The sequence below is a fragment of the Melitaea cinxia genome, chromosome 18, assembly GCF_905220565.1.
Source record: "Melitaea cinxia chromosome 18, ilMelCinx1.1, whole genome shotgun sequence".
Taxonomy (NCBI): domain Eukaryota; kingdom Metazoa; phylum Arthropoda; class Insecta; order Lepidoptera; family Nymphalidae; genus Melitaea; species Melitaea cinxia.
In genome coordinates, this window is record NC_059411.1 from 921937 (window position 1) to 940603 (window position 18667).

At 34.3% G+C, this 18667-nt stretch overlaps 1 protein-coding gene across 1 annotated transcript; it reads left to right on the forward strand.

The window, feature by feature from the left end:
- The first annotated feature begins 7617 nt into the window (after positions 1–7617).
- LOC123662424 (atlastin-like) lies at positions 7618–18400 on the forward strand. The gene is made up of 10 exons (XM_045597267.1): positions 7618–7824; positions 8753–8902; positions 11277–11432; positions 12370–12519; positions 13014–13152; positions 13310–13494; positions 15377–15598; positions 17120–17334; positions 17517–17571; positions 18103–18400. The coding sequence occupies exons 1-10, from the start codon at positions 7618–7620 to the stop codon at positions 18181–18183; spliced, it is 1560 nt and encodes a 519-aa protein (XP_045453223.1). The 3' UTR covers positions 18184–18400.
- The last annotated feature ends 267 nt before the right edge of the window (positions 18401–18667 follow it).

Below are 18667 nucleotides of genomic sequence, written 5' to 3' on the forward strand. Positions count from 1 at the left end.
GACCATCATCAGGCATCTACAAAATATAAACATTCAAGAAAGCTGTACAACCAATTAATCCACAACAACAACAAAACAAAAAGAACCACATCGTCAATACCTTTACATGTAGTAGTCAATAGACATCTCCTTGTCAAATTGTCTATCTAAAAATATTGTATTTAATTAAAGTTGTAGAAATATGTAATTATATTACCTATTAGGATGCAGACACGCGTTGTTGGTATCCTAATCCTGGCTTCAACTATGCGCCAATGTGAATAATCTCAGACTTAAAACATAAAAAAAATATCGCAATAAATATAAATGACAATATGACGTCATATTTAGGTTACTATTAACATTATTGAGTAGGATTCGTAGTATGTGTAATGATAAAAAAACTAAATAAATGAAGATACAATACATAGCGCCTGTATTACTTGATGCTGATAAAACTGACAATTATACAATAGATTAAAGTTTGTGTTACCTATATACGTTTCAGCCTGTAATATCCCACTACTGAGCATAGGCCTCTTTCCCCATGTAGGAGAAGGATCTTAATCCAACACCCTGCTCCAATGCGGGTTGGCGGATATATTCCCTACTATGAGTAACGATCGCTATCAGGTGTACATGATAACAACCGGGACCGACGGCTTAACGTGCTCTCCGAGGCACGGTGGGGAGACCCACAAGGACTGCACAAACACCCAGACCACGGCAAACACCTGTATGGCCAATACAAATGTTTGTCATGTGCGGGGATCGAACCCGCAACCGCAATCCATGGCTGTAACCGTTGCGCCAACGCGGCGTTACCTATATAAGTATTTCTTTTTCATCATTACTTTGTTGTGTAAAATATATTGACTCCAACAGCAGTACCTTTTTAACGTATGTGCGAGATATATAGTTTGCCAACAAACTGTCTAAAAGCCAAAAGAATGCAATGCGACCAAGGGCGTTTTTATCCAAGAACTAAAAGTGCCCGGCCCGCAAGCCAAACTTGGCCATTTTATGATTAATAATTTCTTCCCAATACCTATGTGACCATTTTTTGTTAGAGTCAAATAAGCGGAAAACTTTGTAACTTCTGATTTCCGGTACGACTTGTTTATTTCATCTTGTCCAAATTTATACCGAGACCGACTCTTCAAAGGGATTCATTTACATCGCTCAGCGTTCAGACTAGCTCATCAATGTCTCCGCTTAGATAACGATATCATCAACTAAATGAAACTGTGAAGTGTCTGTCTTAAAGACATCCTTCATAGCTATGCCCAACGCTTTGCTTTGCTCTACTTTCTATTACGCGGGTTGCGGCTTCGATTCCTGCCTGAGTCTAGGTATAGGTAATATTTGTATTTATGTATTTATAGTAGCTGACCCCGCAAACGTTGTTTTGCCATATATTTTATTAACTCCCTTAATCCCCCCCTTACAACTGAGGGGTATGAAAAATAGACGTTGGTCGCTGATCGATGTGGATACGTACGAGAAGTTTATACATATATAAGATATGTATTATTTCAATGCATATCTAATATAAATAGAATAAAATATTTATCAAAAAAAAAATAGATTGTGTGCTTAAGACCGCACGGTAGAAGTGAAAACTTCATTGGCAATCAACATTAACAATAACTATGTTTTTATAGTGAAAAAAAAAAAAAACATTTAAAACAAAAAATCTCATTACCCTCTCCTCTTACTTGTGATATTTCGATTTCTTTTGCGAAAATTTCCTCCTTTTGAGCCTCACGTAACTAATGGATGACTCTAGGATGACCCCTAATCGAAAAAAAAAACAAACATCGCCTCCTAATATTAGTAGAGCACAACTGTATATTTAAGTAAATGAGTTTACAATGTACCTATTTTAATTTGTAAGAAAATACTACTATTGATTTTTTCATTTTAACAAAATAATGCAATTGTGAACCACATTTATTTACCAGGACATTAATATTTAAAATAAATAAAGATTATTTATTATTGTGTCGTTATTATTGTTGTTATTAATAAGTCATAAATAAGATTATTTTTCAACTTTTCATACTCGATAGAGATCCAAGGTAGAAGAATTTTTTTTAACTGACTTCAAACAAAAGGAGGGGGTTCGTTTGTATTTTTTTAGTCGAAAGCTAGCGCTTGTCGTGTTTATCTATTTTCTGAGTTATCCCCAATAATGTATTAAATATTATTAAATATTTAATTGGCTATTTTTTCGGCTACGTGTACGTTGTGTTACTTGTCGATGTAATAGACGTAATTTTTTTTTCGTTTGCGTGCAAACATAATTATTATTAAATTCATCTCCTGATTGCATGTAGTTCTATCCCGTTTTTTAGTCTAGGAGTCGAACCTTTATAATCTTTTATAGAGCTGGACTATATATAAAAAAAAAAAAATACAAAACTAACTTTCAATCTTGACTTTAAATGAGTCAATTAGTCAGTCAGGCAGTTCAGCCTATTGCAGTCCAAGACTGGACATAGCCTTCCCAAGTTCGCGCCAGACATCCCGGTTTTCCGTAATCCTCATCTAGCTTACATCGGCAATCTTACGTAGATCGTCGGTTCAACGGAGGACGCCCCACACTGCGTTTGCCAAGACGCGGTCTCCACTTCAGGACCCGTCTACTGCAACGGCCATCGGTCCTGCGACACAGCTGACCAGTCCATTGCCACTTCAACTTGCTAATTTATTTATTTATTTTATTAAGATGCATGTAAGAATATAAAAAAAAAATACTAATAATAAGATGCCACATAAAGTCATTCGAGTTTAACCGGACGTCAGTATTATCGACATTATCACTAGGTAATTAGGTATATAATATATTCGACTTAATGTTGAAGTACATCATTTTATTATCAAAGCATTTATTAATTATATGATAGTTGTCACACATCAATCGGTTAAACGCTGAATGCCGATAGACGACCATTTTATTTTTAACCGACCTCCAAAAAGGAGGAGGTTCTCAATTCGACTGTATTGTTTTTTTTAAATGTATGTTACATCAGAACTTTTGACCGGGTGGACCGATTTCGACAAATTTTGTTTTAATCGAAAGGTGGTGTGTGTCAATTGGTCCCATTTAAATTTATTTGAGATCTAACAACTACTTTTCGAGTTATATCTAATAATGCGTTTTTACTTGACGCTTTTTTCATTGACCTACGTTGTTTTATACCGCATAACTTTCTACTGGATGTAGCGATTTTGATAATTCTTTTTTTGTTGGGAAGAGGATATCCCTAGTTTAGTACCATGGTAAGGAAACCAGGATCTGATGATAGGATGCCAGAGAAATCGAGGGAAATTCTCGAAAATCCACAATAACTTTTTACTGGCTATACCGATTTTAATAATTTTTGATTTAATCGAAAGCTGATGTTTATCATATGGTCACATATAAATTTTATCGAGATCTGATAACCACTTTTTGATTAATCTTTGATAACGCGTAGTTACTTGACTATTTTTTCGTCGATCTACGTTGTATTACTCGTCGATGTAATTGAAGTCGGTTTTTTTTCGTTTGCGAGCAAACACAATTATATTTAATTCAGTTATTTTTTTTTAAATTTAAATTTGTGTGGTGTTATTGTGTATTATTAATAAAATATTTTTTAAATTCTGTGGGCTATGTCGATTACTTTCGTTCTCTCGCGAATAGTCTCATTATTAATCATATCTTTGAGAGAAACCCCAAGCATAGCCCGTTCCATTGCATTTAAATGAGTAATAATAGTTCAGTATTAATAGTTTAAAAGACCGCAGTAAAAACATTTTAAAACAATTTTCAATTAGCTTTGTATTCTCCCACTGATAAAGAGATCGTGGTTTTGTGGTAAGATTTACAAAGAAATATTTATTGTAAATAAATATTTTACCGCACAAGGGAGCTTTATATAAACATTTTAACTTTGCTGTTAATTAAAATACATATAACAGATAATTAATAAAATATATATAACATATAGCTGTGCCCTGCGGTTACACCCGCATTAATTTAAGGAAAAAGATACGTACATTAAAATATTATATCCCGGAATACTCCTCGGTAAATTGACAATTGAATCAACTTTTTTTTTTTAATTTGATCCAATAGTTCCTGAGATTAGCTTGTTTTAACAAACAAACAAATTTTCAACTTTATAATGTTAGTATAGATATTTATTTGCAATATACTTAATATGGATTGTTTTATGAAAACTTTTAAATTTTCTTTATAAAATGAGATAGGATTCACTCCCAGCAGGTAGCCCTCTATCGGCAGCTCCATCATGTAACTTTATATAAAAAAAAAAAAATACCGAAAAATAGCTGACCCGGCAAACGTTATTTTGACGCTAAACGCTTTAAAAAACCGGGGTTGGTGGTAGAAGAGTGAAAATTTAAAGTTTTATATATTTTAAAAAAATATTATAGTATCTATTCATAATAAATTGAAAATTAAAAAAAATTTCAAAAAAATTAAAAAAAGATATATTTTGGTTTGGGCCACCCTTATAGCTTTGGGTTTTAAAAATAGTTTACGGCTGATTCTCAGACCAGAGCAAATATGTACAATTTTTTTATAAGAAGCGGTCAAGCCGTTTCGGAGCAGTTTACATAATTATAATTATATATATAATTTTTTTATGAATGTTTGGGGATAACTTCGTCGTTTATGAACCGATTTTGATAATTCTTTTTTTACCATGATAAGGAAATCAGGATCTGATCATGGAATATATATATATTATGTAACGCCTTACACTCAACCGCTCCCACTAGGATTAATGCCTGTGTCGGGGGTCCGGAAACAGACCAAATACACAAGTACAAACGCCCAAAACACGGCAAAGATCTGTATGACCAATACAAACTTTGTCATATGCGGGGTCGAACTCACAAACGCTGGCGCAACAGCCACAATCCAATGCTGTGACCGTTGCGCCAACACTTCGTCATATTAGATAATCAATGAGAATTTATCATTTTTTTGGATACTGCAATATAGGTGCTGGTAAAGTAAAGTTATTTTTATTACTTAATTTACGTAGTTGGTTATTTTTTAATTTTAGACGACTTAAAAAAGTTTTATATCTGTGTTAATTCATAGTTATTTTAATAACTCTTTTTTTAATCCAAACTGATGCTTGTTAGTTGTAACATTGGATTTAGTCGAGATCTGACGACGATCTGACTTTCTTAATTATCCCGAATAATGCGTTAAATACGTGTGACTATTTTACTGACTACCTACATCGTATTACTTTGTCGATGTATTGAAGACGGTCTTGTTTCGTTTGCGAACAAACACAACTTATTTAATTAATTACTTGTTATTTTCGTTATTTAAGTTTATAATTTTGTAATTACAAAATGTTGACAGAAAATTGCCCTTAACTAAAACATCTCGCCCTGCCACCATTTCACACACCCGATTCAGGTACCGACTCTGAATACCAAATGAAAAACTCCTACTTCGATTTCAGTTTCGTACAATATTTCCTCCGTTACATCACTTAAATCCCAGCTATGAAGTTCAAGGTCGGATAAGAACGTTATTATACTCGAAAGCTTAAGATATAGGACACTGTTCGCTCAGCCTGCCTTTACTTAAATCTCGTCTCTCGCCCACCGATGACATGTAAAAATAATAATTTTGTAAAATAAAGTAATATTTTTATTTTATTATATTTGTTTTTAAAGTAAAGTTATTGATATTTTGTTTATTTATCGTGTTTAAATTTGAGTGTTCTGGGGCTTATCGTTCCATGTATAAAAGACTGTGTCGGGTGTTAGAAAAGGTTTGAAAACATATTTATTTTTTGTGCTTTGTGAATTTTGGAAATACTAATTTGATGCTGTTATTATAACGCTATTTTATTAAATTCAACTGTTACCTAGATAAGAAATTTAATGTGTTAAATATGTGTGAAAAACGTGTTTATAAGTCTGTTTTTATATTTTTACTAGCTGACCTGGCGAACTTCGTATCACCTTATTTTTTTCTGAAATATAATAATAACATAATATATCAAAATAAAATATAGCCTATCTTTTAAGTTGGATCAAACTGCACACGGTGTGCAAATTTGACTAAAATCGGTTAAGTAGTTTAGGAGTCCATTGAGGACAAACATTGTGACACGAGATTTATATATATTTTTATGAAAAATATATAAATATAAATTTAGTTTTTTTTCATATTCCCTATATATCCGCCAGCCCGCATTGGAGCAGCGTGGTGGATTAAGCTCTGATCCTTCTCCTACATGGCGAAAAACGCCTATGCCCAGCTGTGGGATATTACGGGCTGAAACGAGCGAGCGATTTCAAAGTTACTTGATGATAAACACTATTAATTTCTACTTTTTAATTTTTTCACATATAATTTCACTATGGCCTACTTGTATCTCTGTATCCCTAAACGGAAGAACACCTGTTTCGAAACATGTTGTAAATACCATTATAACTTCACGTCCGGACTTCAAATCGTAAATTATTTTCTTTCATTTTTGTTACAGTTTCTTCCTTTTCCAATGTATATCTGGGTAGGGGTTATCACAGCAAGAAATATAACAAGCAAATAATTAAGTTTTCTGTTGCGAATTGTATTCGATTACAAAATTTATTAAAAGCGGCTACTTGAATTGTTTAATATTTTTGTAATACATAACTTTTTAAGCTTCGGATGCGCTAAGTAAACAAAGTTTTACTTGCACACAAATTTTAAAAAATAATTCTAAATATTTTTGATCAATGGCTATATTAAAATCTATATCTTTCTAGTTAATTTATGGGTGCAATGTCTATGATGTCTATAATATAATTTGTTTAATTTTAATATATTAACTGGCTGGAAATTTAAAAGTATATTTTATACGTGTTTTTCGGACGGAACCTAAAGCTACAATATTTTTTTTGAAACGATACGAGAATTTACCAGTCAATTTTCCGAATATTTCAGTTAGAGAAAAAAAGGTGTGATTTAAGAGAGCTGTCTCGACCGGTTTTATCAGCGTCGGATTCAATGTTCCATGCTCTGCTTATACATATGTGTATAGACAGACATTATGTTTATGTGTATATATTGGGGAAAATGGGATTTAACCGGTGATTTTAGAAGAGATTGATTACATTAGTTTTCATTTGACTAGCCCGTTGGTGCAGTTTGTAGTGACCCTGCTTTCTGCTCCGAGGGTTGTGGGTTCAGTTCCCACCCCGAGTCTGGGTTAAATATAAATATTTATTTATATATTTATATATGTATTATTTATAAGTATGTTTATCGAAAAAATGTAGTTATATACCAGTTGGCTGTTACCTATAACACAAGCATTACTTTAGGAACAGACGACCGTGTGTGTATTGTGTAGATATTTATTTATTTAATATTTATTTATTTATTATTTATAGTGATTTAATGGTATTCTTACACATATTTACGACATAATCTGCAGATAGACAAACAGTTTTTATTGGTATAATTAGTTTTAATATTGATTGATTAACACTTAGGCACCCAGTAGCACTACTTGCACCATGGTCTCTGGACACGCTCTAGCTTATAGTCCATACAGGAGCAGTTGATTTTTTACCTGAACTCTTTTATTTCTTTCCAGAAAAAAAATGACAGTCTTAAGTACTGGCAGAGGCATTCAAGTGCTAATACCAAGTGCTGATCACACGTTCAAGCTTAACGTGCAGGCCCTGGAGAAACTCCTGCTCAGTGATGAAGTGAAGGACCTCCCGGCCGTGGTGATATCCGTCGCGGGGGCGTTCCGCAAGGGGAAGTCGTTTCTGCTCAGTTTTATCCTGCGATATTTGCACCAAAGAGTTAGTATTATAACTATCACCGATTTAATTATTAGAATAAGTGAATTTTTTAATTTTTGATAAAGTTGGTTCTGTTTTTCTCTTATAACATACGGGTCCAGAGGATCGTGAATTTTAAAATCCCTATGTCGATACGAAAAAGAAGTATGCTTTTAATGCAATTTGACATCAATGATTTTAAACGTATAAAAAAAAAATATATATTATAAATTGGAAACTAGAAAAAATTTCCAAATATCAGGGTTTTTTTAAAAAAAACACTGTGTTGTTAAGGCAGTAAGAATATAGCCACCCCCTCTCTTCCCGTGGCTGTCGTAAGAGGCGACTAAGGGATAACACAGTTCCGCTACCACCTTGGAACTTAAAAGCAGCAGCGTCTTCGGTGCGACAAAGCCAGCCCTGCGGTCATCAACCCGCTTGCCCAGCGTGATGACTATGGACAACACACATGAGTTCACGCCATTTTTGGCACGAAATTGTGGAGGTCTATGTCCAGCAGTGAACTGTATTAGGCTGAAGTGATTGAGTGATTGATTTAAAAAAAAAGACAGCTTTTGACAGACGTGTAAAAATGTAATTTCTTAAGCCTAGAAAGGAAACATCATAAATTACCTCACTCTTAAAACAGACCTCATCGTGTGATAATATTAGACAATTTTAATCATCAAAGTAACGAAATCAAACATGTGATTTAATAATTGCAACTAGTCTCCCAGTAGTCGAAATTCGACCATAATTAATTTCAATTATTATATATAAGTTTGAACATTAAACAAAAGAGTATACCTATATAAATTAAATAAAAAAAAAATATATGCGTGTATGTATCAAACACACGGTAGTGTGTGTAATGTTTTTTTAAATGATTTAATGTGTTTTTTATGCATAACTAAAACGAATTAATATATAGATAATATGTTACTTACAGTATAATTTAAAAGTAACCGGCGGTGACTGGCTGGGGAGTCCCGAAGAACCCCTGGAGGGTTTCAGCTGGCGTGTTGGTTCTGAGCGTCATACCACAGGGCTGCTTTTCTGGTCACAACCCTTTATAGCCAAACTGGAGAACGGAGACAAGGTATCATTGTCAAGTTTTTATTACTGGCTTCTCGATTTTTCGTGGGATAAACGATAAAGATAAAGATAATAAAGATTGATTAATATCCGGCCTTTACCATAGCTTCTCTTTTGTTATACATAAAGCATGCCAAATACTTTTAGGAATAATTCTCAGACAAAATTGTTGTTATTTGAACAAAATGTTAACCATCATATTATAATACTAGCGACCCGCCCCGGCTTCGCACGGGTGCAATGCTGATACTAAATATACTACAGAATGTCTCTATTTATAGTGTGAAGCTAGCTTATAGCATGGTTATTAACATAATAACAACATTCAAATCGCGTCGTTAGATTACACGTTGTTACAGAATGCGTTGTAGAAATAAAGGTTCACTACTCGTTACCCGTAGGTGATAGCGTGATATTATGTAGCCTATATGTTGACCCGACTTCATAATAATATTCGTGCCAAATTTGAAGTAAATCCATGCAGTACTTTTTGAGTGTATCCCGGACATACATACAGACAAACAAACAAACAGACAAACAGACAAAAATTCTAAAAACTATATTTCTGGCTTCGGTATCGATTGTAGATCACACCACAAATATTCTTTTAAAAAAATATTTAATGTACAGTTTTGACTTTCCTACCATTTTATTATCTGTATAGATAGATTAAAATATATGTATATTCTGCTGATTCGAGATAGAGATGCCACCACAGCTAAATAATATTGTTTTCAAGCAATATCGTATTCCTGTTGATGAGTGAAGTAATCAGAGCTCCTGGGAGGGATTGGGGATAAGATTAGCAACGCGCTTGCGATGCTTCTGGTTTTACAGGCGTCTATAAGTTTACCATCAGATGAATCGTGAGCCTTTTTGTCGACCTAGTTGTATAAAAAAAAAAAACTATGTCACGAGTTGATATATTAAATAATTTAAAAATAATAATTAAAAAAAAACAAAAAACCCGCCTGCGTGAAGAACAACTAATAGAAAATCAACTGAAAAAGCTGGAACAACATAAAAATTCAATATGCACACAAAGTCAGCGAAATAAATAGAAACAATATCAAACATTTTGTGCTGTACATTTAAAATATATTAATACGGTAGTCCTTCGAAACTTTATGCAACGTCGTAGATAACATGCAGTCGGAGACATGCACAAAGAGACAATGATTTGACTTATCCTTCAATTTCATGCCTCCGACTGCATATTATCTACGACGTTGCATAAAGTTTCGAAGGACTACCGTATTAATATATTTTAAATGTACAGCACAAAATGTTTGATATTGTTTCTATTTATTTCGCTGACTTTGTGTGCATATTGAATTTTTATGTTGTTCCAGCTTTTTCAGTTGATTTTCTATTAGTTGTTCTTCACGCAGGCGGGTTTTTTGTTTTTTTTTTAATTATTATTTTATTTATGTCTTTTTAGTCAGACAAATTACGTAATCGGTTCAATTCATTAAAACAGTTTACATCATGTGGTTGATTAAGTAATTTTTTAGGGTCAAGAGAACTGATAGCAAGCCCGGAGAAAGATCTCACTCTGCTCAAAGCAACGTAAGCCTGACCTTTAGCAAATAGGTGACTGCTTAAGTCAACAACTATTAGTTTTAATATAATGAAATTATTATTAAAATTATTTGTTTGTATTTGGTATTATGTATTTGTTATTGATTTTATTAATGTAATTGTAAATTGGTGTGACATTTATTAATTTTTATTTGTAATTTTAATTGTATGTTTTTTTTAAACATTGTATTTTATTAGAAAGGCTACACCCCGAAGTTGATCGTTGTCTAGGAGGCGAGTTTGGCATGGCATAGGCGTGGGAAAGAGCAAAGTCCACATTTTTTAAACTTTAATATTGTATTTCTTTATTAGTATTACGGTAATAATAATCATGATATACCTTTTTAAAATCCTTGTATTGTGCCCTTCAATTTGATACCCATATTGTAGTATTCGAGAAAAAAATTTTTTTTTCATTAACCACAATGGCTTCGCGCAGCCGCCATGTTTGATTTTTTTTTAATGTCACCTATCTAAGAACACTTGGGCAGCTAAGACGAACCTAACGATACCTCAATTATGTAAATCCGTTCAGTGGTTCTGGAAATATGAGGTAGTAAAGAATATTACATACAAATATACATACATACAAGATACGCGCGAAAAACATAACCCTTCCTTGGCAGTCGGGTAAAAAGACTTCAATTTATTTATTACCTACAAATATAGATTGTAGCTAGTTACGAGTTTCAGCTAGAAACTAACAAAGGTCTAATTTTATAAAAGTAAATTATACATTTAAATATTTGTGAACTTTATTTGCCCTCATAGTCAATAAATATAAACTGTTATTCCAGGTAGTGATATATTTGATGGACACACAAGGCACATTCGACAGCGAGTCGACGTTGAAAGACAACGCCACGGTGTTCGCGCTATCAGCAATGTTATCTTCCGTTCAGATATACAACGTCTCCCAACAAATCGGAGAAGATTATTTGCAGTATCTGCAGGTTAGACAATAAAATAGCACAACAACATATAAAATTCCCAAGAATGTTCGGGATACAAAAATCGCGAATCTGCAATATTTGGTAGTTAGGTCATATATTTGTCGGATGAGGTAGATCTCTCTCGCTCATCGTCTCCTGAGTACTCGGTCTATGTGGGCTTGAGTGGTAAATGTTGGTACGAGTATAATAATATAATATAATAATATAACACACTGTATGGTATCGTCAATTTATTATGACACAGGAATCACTTAACACAAGGGTAACGCAGCACGGAACACGGGATAGTTATTAGTTAACGGGGGGGAGACGAACTTCTTAGCACTCGATGGTTTCACCGTGCGGATGCCGAGTCCATCGTGTGGCAGAGGGAGTAACTCAGAGCAGTGCCTAGGACTTGCGACCTAGGTGTAGGTTTAAGGAGATGAGATGCGCATCAACGCTCACGTTCACTGCTCGAGTTGTACGTTGTGCCTAGCCAAATTATAGATCGTTTTGTAGCAATTAATTCGCACATGCAATGCACAAATTAATTATTGAAAGAGTCTAAGTTAAGCTACTAGTAGGATACAACAAGTCCATCGTGCCAAACCAGAGCCAAGACTGCCTTAGCCGCGGTTGCACTGATCGTTTTATACACGTCAGAATAACTCGAGTAATATAATGAGTGAGGGTAGGTGACTATACGATGTGCTAGGTGGAGAGATCGGTGCATCTGTTGTTTATAAATTCCTTGCTGATTGCGTACGACAGTGCTAGTGCCGACATATTCATTTTGAGAGATTTGATAATCTACAAATTTAAATAGTAGGTATCGAATTGACACTATTAACAATTGTTTAATAGTATATCTGTTGGATAAAGGCTTTGAATAGAGAACTGCTAATAAGAGTATAACTAGACGTTAGTGATTTTATACTCAAAAAATATTTCGCAGATTTTTACAGAATACGGACGACTGGCGCTTGAAAGTAATACTGGGAAGCCGTTCCAGCGTCTTCAATTTCTTGTCCGGGATTGGTCTTTCCCGTATGATTACGCGTACGGCGCGGAGGGAGGCCAACGACTGCTGAAGAGGCTCCTTTCAGTAAGATTAAAAAAAATATATAAATTACAACAACAAAAAATAGAAAAGTGTGTGGAGTCAGTTCCGGAACGGGACTACAGATTACTTTTTAAAATCGATCGCCAAGATATTTATGATTATTATAGTTCTATTAAATGAATCAAATCATATTTAATTAAAACAATAACAAAACCTAAATTGAAAGTGAACGCTGACGTTAGAGACGATAGTATTTTAACCACAAAGTAGTTTAGATGGTGAACTGCCATATTGGTCCCCATAGCAATTGAATGGAGCATCCATGTTAACAAAGTTTGGTTATATCATTCAAGAGAGCCCTGCCTGCGTTTTCAGCAGAGATATAAAATCGTTAAGATATTGTAGTATGATGCTGTCTATTCAGGTAGCAGAGCTGCTCATAAATAAAATAATTATGACATAGATTTCTTCATTTTTAGCCTGTATTACATTATTTGAATTGGGTGTTAAAAAAATTCATTCGTAATTCTTACTAGATTCACGAAAATCAACATCCTCAACTACAGTCTATAAGGAGGCACGTTACTAGCTGTTTTGAGGAACTCAAATGCTTTCTGATGCCATATCCCGGAACCACCGTCGCTACTGATCCAAACTTTAAAGGAAAACTTTCTGGTATGTACATGTAAACTCGATTATTGTTCATGTTACTTATTTTTTACAAGAAGGACATATTTATATTCCGTGTCCGTAACGTTACTTTATTTTATATAAGAAAATTTAAATGCCTTATAAGCTATTTTTATATCGCAGGCTTTATTTCTTTTTTCAGACATCAACAAAGAATTTAAGCAGTATCTCGAAGAATTCGTACCAATGTTGGTCGCTCCCGAAAATTTAATTGTTAAAAAGATCGCGGGAGAAACGGTGAAAGCGAAAGGCCTGTTGATCTATATGCAGTCTTATATGAATAGATTCAGCGGGTCGACTTTGCCCGAACCTAAAACCATGTTCCAGGTATGTATTTATCAATGAAATCTAATGTATTTTAAGTTTTTCTTTTATACATTACTAGCTGTGCCCGCGGCTTCGCCCGCGTTGTAATCAGTTTGTCACAAAATTTTCCCGGCAAACTTCCAGTGAAACTCTCATCAAAATCGGCTTAACCGTTTCGTAAACCTTCCTCTTGAAGCCCTCTCTCCATTGGTGAATCCGCATGAAAATCCGTTCAGTAGATTTTGAGGGAATCGATCACATACACTTTTGACGACTTTATTTTATAATACACTAACTGTTGCCCGCGACTACGTCCGCGTGGTTATGAAGATATGCATTACTATTAAGATGATTAACGTAAATTATTATTTTTTTCAGTCACTTGAAATGCTTATCGCTCTGAATAACTTTTTCAAAGGCACAATTTAATATAATTTAATAGTTATTTTTATAAAACCTCTCTATACACCACATTTTTAGTTTTATTTTCAGGCTGCAGTATAAATCGATGGCTCCTAAGTATACTGAGTCAACTCTACTTCTAATAACTTTATTTTTTTGTTACATAGGTAGATAGGAAATGAAGTAAATGTTATTAATATCTTAAAAAAATGAAATAGTCAAAAGTTGTTAGTTGACTCAGTATACTTAGGAGCCATCGAAATAACCTATCAAGCGAACTTATGGCTGCTGAATATATTTCATACAAACTATTAACCCCAATTATACCCCCTTCGCGGTGGAATATCTCAAAATTCGTTTTTAGTGGACGTCTACTAACTATAATCTACCTCCCTACCAAATTTCATCTTTGTCGATCTTGGATGGAGGGACCATCCAGAGGTATTTGATTTCTCGTGATGAGTGAGTCAGTGACCTTTCTCTTTTATATAGATTACGATGTATATAGATTAGAGATTTGTATATAGATTACGATGTATTATTTGGACACTTCCTCACCATCTATAAAGCATACATTTTAAATTTCAAGTCTCTTACCTTAATAACATAGGACTTTCATACAAACTTCCAACCCCCGTTTTACCCCTTTAGGGGTCAAGTTTTGTAAAACCCGTTCTCAACGAATGTCTACGCCCTCTAAGGAACCTATCTGCAAAATTTCAAGTTTCTAGCTGTTATAGTTTCTGAGATTTCGTGATGAGTGAGTCAACCTACCATCCCCCGTTTTAACCCCAAAAGGGAGTTGATTTCTAAAGATACATTATTTGAACACCTTCTCACTATCTATAGAGCATATATTTTAAATTTCAAGTCTCTTACTTCAAAAACATAGGACTTTCATACAAACTTCCAACCCCCGTTTTATCCCCTTAGGGGTCGAATTTCGTAAAATCTGTTCTTAGCGAATGTCTACAACCTATAAGAAGCCTACCTGCTAAATTTCAAGTTTGTAGATGTTATAGTTTCGGAGATTTCGTGATCAGTGAGTCAACCTACGATCCCCCGTTTTAACCCCAAAAAGGAGTTGATTTCTAAAAATACATTATTCGGACACCTTTTTACCATCTATAGAGCTTACATTTTAAATTTCAATTATCTTACTTCAAAAACATAGGACTTTCATACAAACTTCCAACCCCCGTTTTACCCCCTTAGGGGTCGAGTTTCGTAAAATCCGTTCTTAGCGGATGCCTACGTCTTATAAGGAGCCTACCTGCCAAATTTCAAGTTTGTATGTGTTATAGTTTCGGAGATTTCGTGATGAGTGAGTGACCTTTCGCTTTTATATATATTATTATAGATTATCACATCATTACATATTACGAGTATATACATGGTATTAATTACTTTTTACATTTAACATTTTACTGTACGTAAAAAAGGTCATAGTAAAAATTACTTGGAGTATGTATTTTGTACAGTTAGAGATCTTTTAATACAGGCTACAGTAGAAGCCAACAACCTCTTAGCAGTAGCAGAAGCAAAGGAAATGTACGAGACGCTGATGGAAGAGGTGGCTGGTGGATCGAAGCCCTACTTACAGCCCGTGTTACTGCAGAAGAAGCATCGTCACGCGAGAGATAGGGCTCTGCAAATCTTTGACTCGAAAAATAAAATGGGTGGCGATGAGTTCAGTGCGAGCTACAGGCAAAAGTTGAGAAAGGTATGTGGCGCATGATCACGTTTAGAAAAGTTTAAATAAAAGGATCAAAGTGATAGCTAAATATTTCTTTATTTCCACGATTTGGTCTGTCAGACTGACGACATGCATTTGCCTATTTTTAACCGACTTCCAAAAAGGAGGAGGTTCTCAATTCGACTGTCTTCAAAACTTTTGACCGTGTGGACCGATTTCGACAATTTTTTTTAATCGAAAGGTGGTGTGTGTCAATTGGTCCCATTTAAATTTATTTGAGATCTAACAACTACTTTTCGAGTTATATCTAATAATGCGTTTTTACTTGACGCTTTTTTCGTCGACCTACGTTGTATTATACCGGATAACTTTCTACTGGATGTACCGATTTTGATAATTCTTTTTTTGTTGGAAAGGAGATATCCTTAGTTTGCTACCATGATAAGGAAACCAGGATCTGATGATAGGATCCCAGAGAAATCGAGGGAAACTCTCGAAAATCCGCAATAACTGTTTACTGGGTGTACCGATTTTAATAATGTTTAATTTAATCGAAAGCTGATGTATGTCATGTGGTCACATATAAATTTTATTGAGATCTGATAACTACTTTTTGAGTAATCTTTGATAACGCGTAGTTACTTGACTACTTTATCGTCGATCTACGTTGTATTACTCGTCGATGTAATTGAAGTCGGTTTTTTTTTCGTTTGCAAGCAAACACAATTATTAAACAAACGGAAAATCTTAGCACGATGGATTTTTGGCAGCTTCATGATTCGTGGCTTACTTCAAAGTAGTAAGGCGCAATCACTTGTCAAAGATTAAAAAGACCGTGTATTAATTGACCCGGTAAATTATTATCACTAGTAATTGTAAGCTGGGATGATCTGGAAGATAGTGGGATAATACCTGCTCTGAGCGAGTTTATTCACAATGATCTTTTTTGTCCTACTTTTTGCACCTTGTCTATACAGTCTTTTTTACGAATGGTGTCAACAAGACCCTTCTTATATATGGAATAAGATGCCTATGCTCAGCAGTAGAAATTTACAGATTGGATCAATTATCTTTATTTATTTTTTAAGATTTTTTAACTTAACCATGTATAAAATATAAGATATATTACGTTTACTCCGCTTAGTTCTGAAGTAAGGGAGACCGAGGAGTGTTGAAACAGAGGTGAGTTGCAACAGCGCAAATCCCAAAGTCAGATAACTAAAACGCTTGCGAGCTGACAATATGCTAATTTGCCATTCCCGCCACATTCCACTTGCTCAGTAGCCGTTTGTTTGGTGTTTAGGCTATGCTTATTATGACTGTGTATAATATTCCAGGAATTGCCAATACTTCCTTTGACATGCAGTAAACGTAAAAGTGTGACTGCACGCATCCGCCTTATATTCACGGAAGCACTGACCAACCAGTCAACCAATAGTTTGTGCTACTTTAGTTGCAGTATTTAGTTTGTACTTCATCCATATTCCCGATAAACTAATGATTTTATTCATCACTTTTTAACGGATCACGCCCACTTTTGGCAACCAGGAGCTAGACGAGCAGTTTGAGCAGTACCGGCGGCACAATGACAGCAAGAACGTGCTGCGGCGGTTGGGCACGGCGCTGGTGTTGCTAGCGCTGACGTTCGCCGCCTGGATGCTGGTGGTTATCTCGGATATACTGGACTTCACCGTGCTCAGCCTGCTGGCCAGCCTCCTCGCATATGGAGCCATCGCTTTATTACTATTTTGGGCTTATTCCAGGTTGGTTCCATCTTCAATTTTCTATTTCTAATTCCTTATTTGTGTATTGTAACGTAATGTATATAGTAAAGGCTATAATGAAATATTTCATATTTTAAAGTAGCGTTTATCCTCGTCCCACGGATTGTGATACATCAGTTAATGTAAGATTAATGTTAATTCTATTATCTTTTGTTTTTTAGAGTGACGGGCAACTTTGGAGAATGGGCTCAGATATTGGACGAAAAAGCGGCAATGGTTAGTATGTTATATGAAACTTGAAACAAAGCAATCCAAAATCCATTGTTAATTATCAACATATCCAGTCGAACATCGTAGTAATGTTTATTGTAGTTCAAGTCTGGAACACATATTTAAACCTGCATTAGCATTATACTTTTACACAAAGATGTCTTATAAATATTGTTTCAGCGCTAATCGATTTTTTATAAATGAGTATAGATATAAGAAACGCGAAAGTTTCGATCAGAATGAATAGATCTTTTGTTAGCTTTCAAACAAAACTCCAAACTGCTTTTTAATTAAATTGGTATATCGAAGAACGGGAATTATATGATTGCGATATTTTTTATATTAGCTCAGGCTAACGGGCAACGGGGTGTAGTTAGTTTTTTGTCTCATAACTTCAAATTCGACTCATACTCCAACACAGTCCATGCGGCGGGCACTTATTGCTTTAAAAAAGAGTTGAAAAAGGATATTCTTGTCTTAACATGTTCGACTTATATTTGTGAAATTTATGATTATATAATAAAGTTATTTGTTTAGATTATGAACATGGTAATCCCGCCACCGCTGCAGATGGCCACGTCGGCGATCAGCTACGCCGCAATCAAAAAGGAAGCGTAGCGTTAAACCACAATCTTTCATTTCAAGTTGTCACTTGTTATGCTGTACTTAAAAGTACCCAACGATTTCATGACAGTTTTTGCCCAAAAATATCTTAATAACTACAGAAAAATTGTATTTAGTCTCGATCAAAAACTATTTTGTGTATAATTATTAAGATTAAATAATATGTATTAATTAGCACTACACATTAAAATATTTTTGATTCCTTATTTAGGTGTTAAGTAATTATGTACTTATTTTTACTTATTACTTGTGATATATTTTATATTAAGCATTTTATATGGTACAAATAAATATTTTATATTGATATGTTGTTATATTTCTTTGTTATAAATAATTTATACTTTGTTTTTATAAACACACTAGCTGACCCGGTTAACTTTGTTTTGTCATATATGTTATTAACCCCTTTATTCCCCCTCCTCATTATAACGTAGGGATATGAAAAATACATGTTGGCCGATGATCAGACCTACCTGAT

Bases quoted from the DNA above. Each gene is read 5' to 3' on its own strand.
- LOC123662424 (XM_045597267.1), top strand. From the start codon at position 7,618: ATGACAGTCTTAAGTACTGGCAGAGGCATTCAAGTGCTAATACCAAGT. The intron at 7,825-8,752 runs GTTAGTATTATA...TGTTACTTACAG, and splicing joins TGCGATATTTGCACCAAAGA to TATAATTTAAAAGTAACCGG. The intron at 8,903-11,276 runs GTATCATTGTCA...CTGTTATTCCAG, and splicing joins AACTGGAGAACGGAGACAAG to GTAGTGATATATTTGATGGA.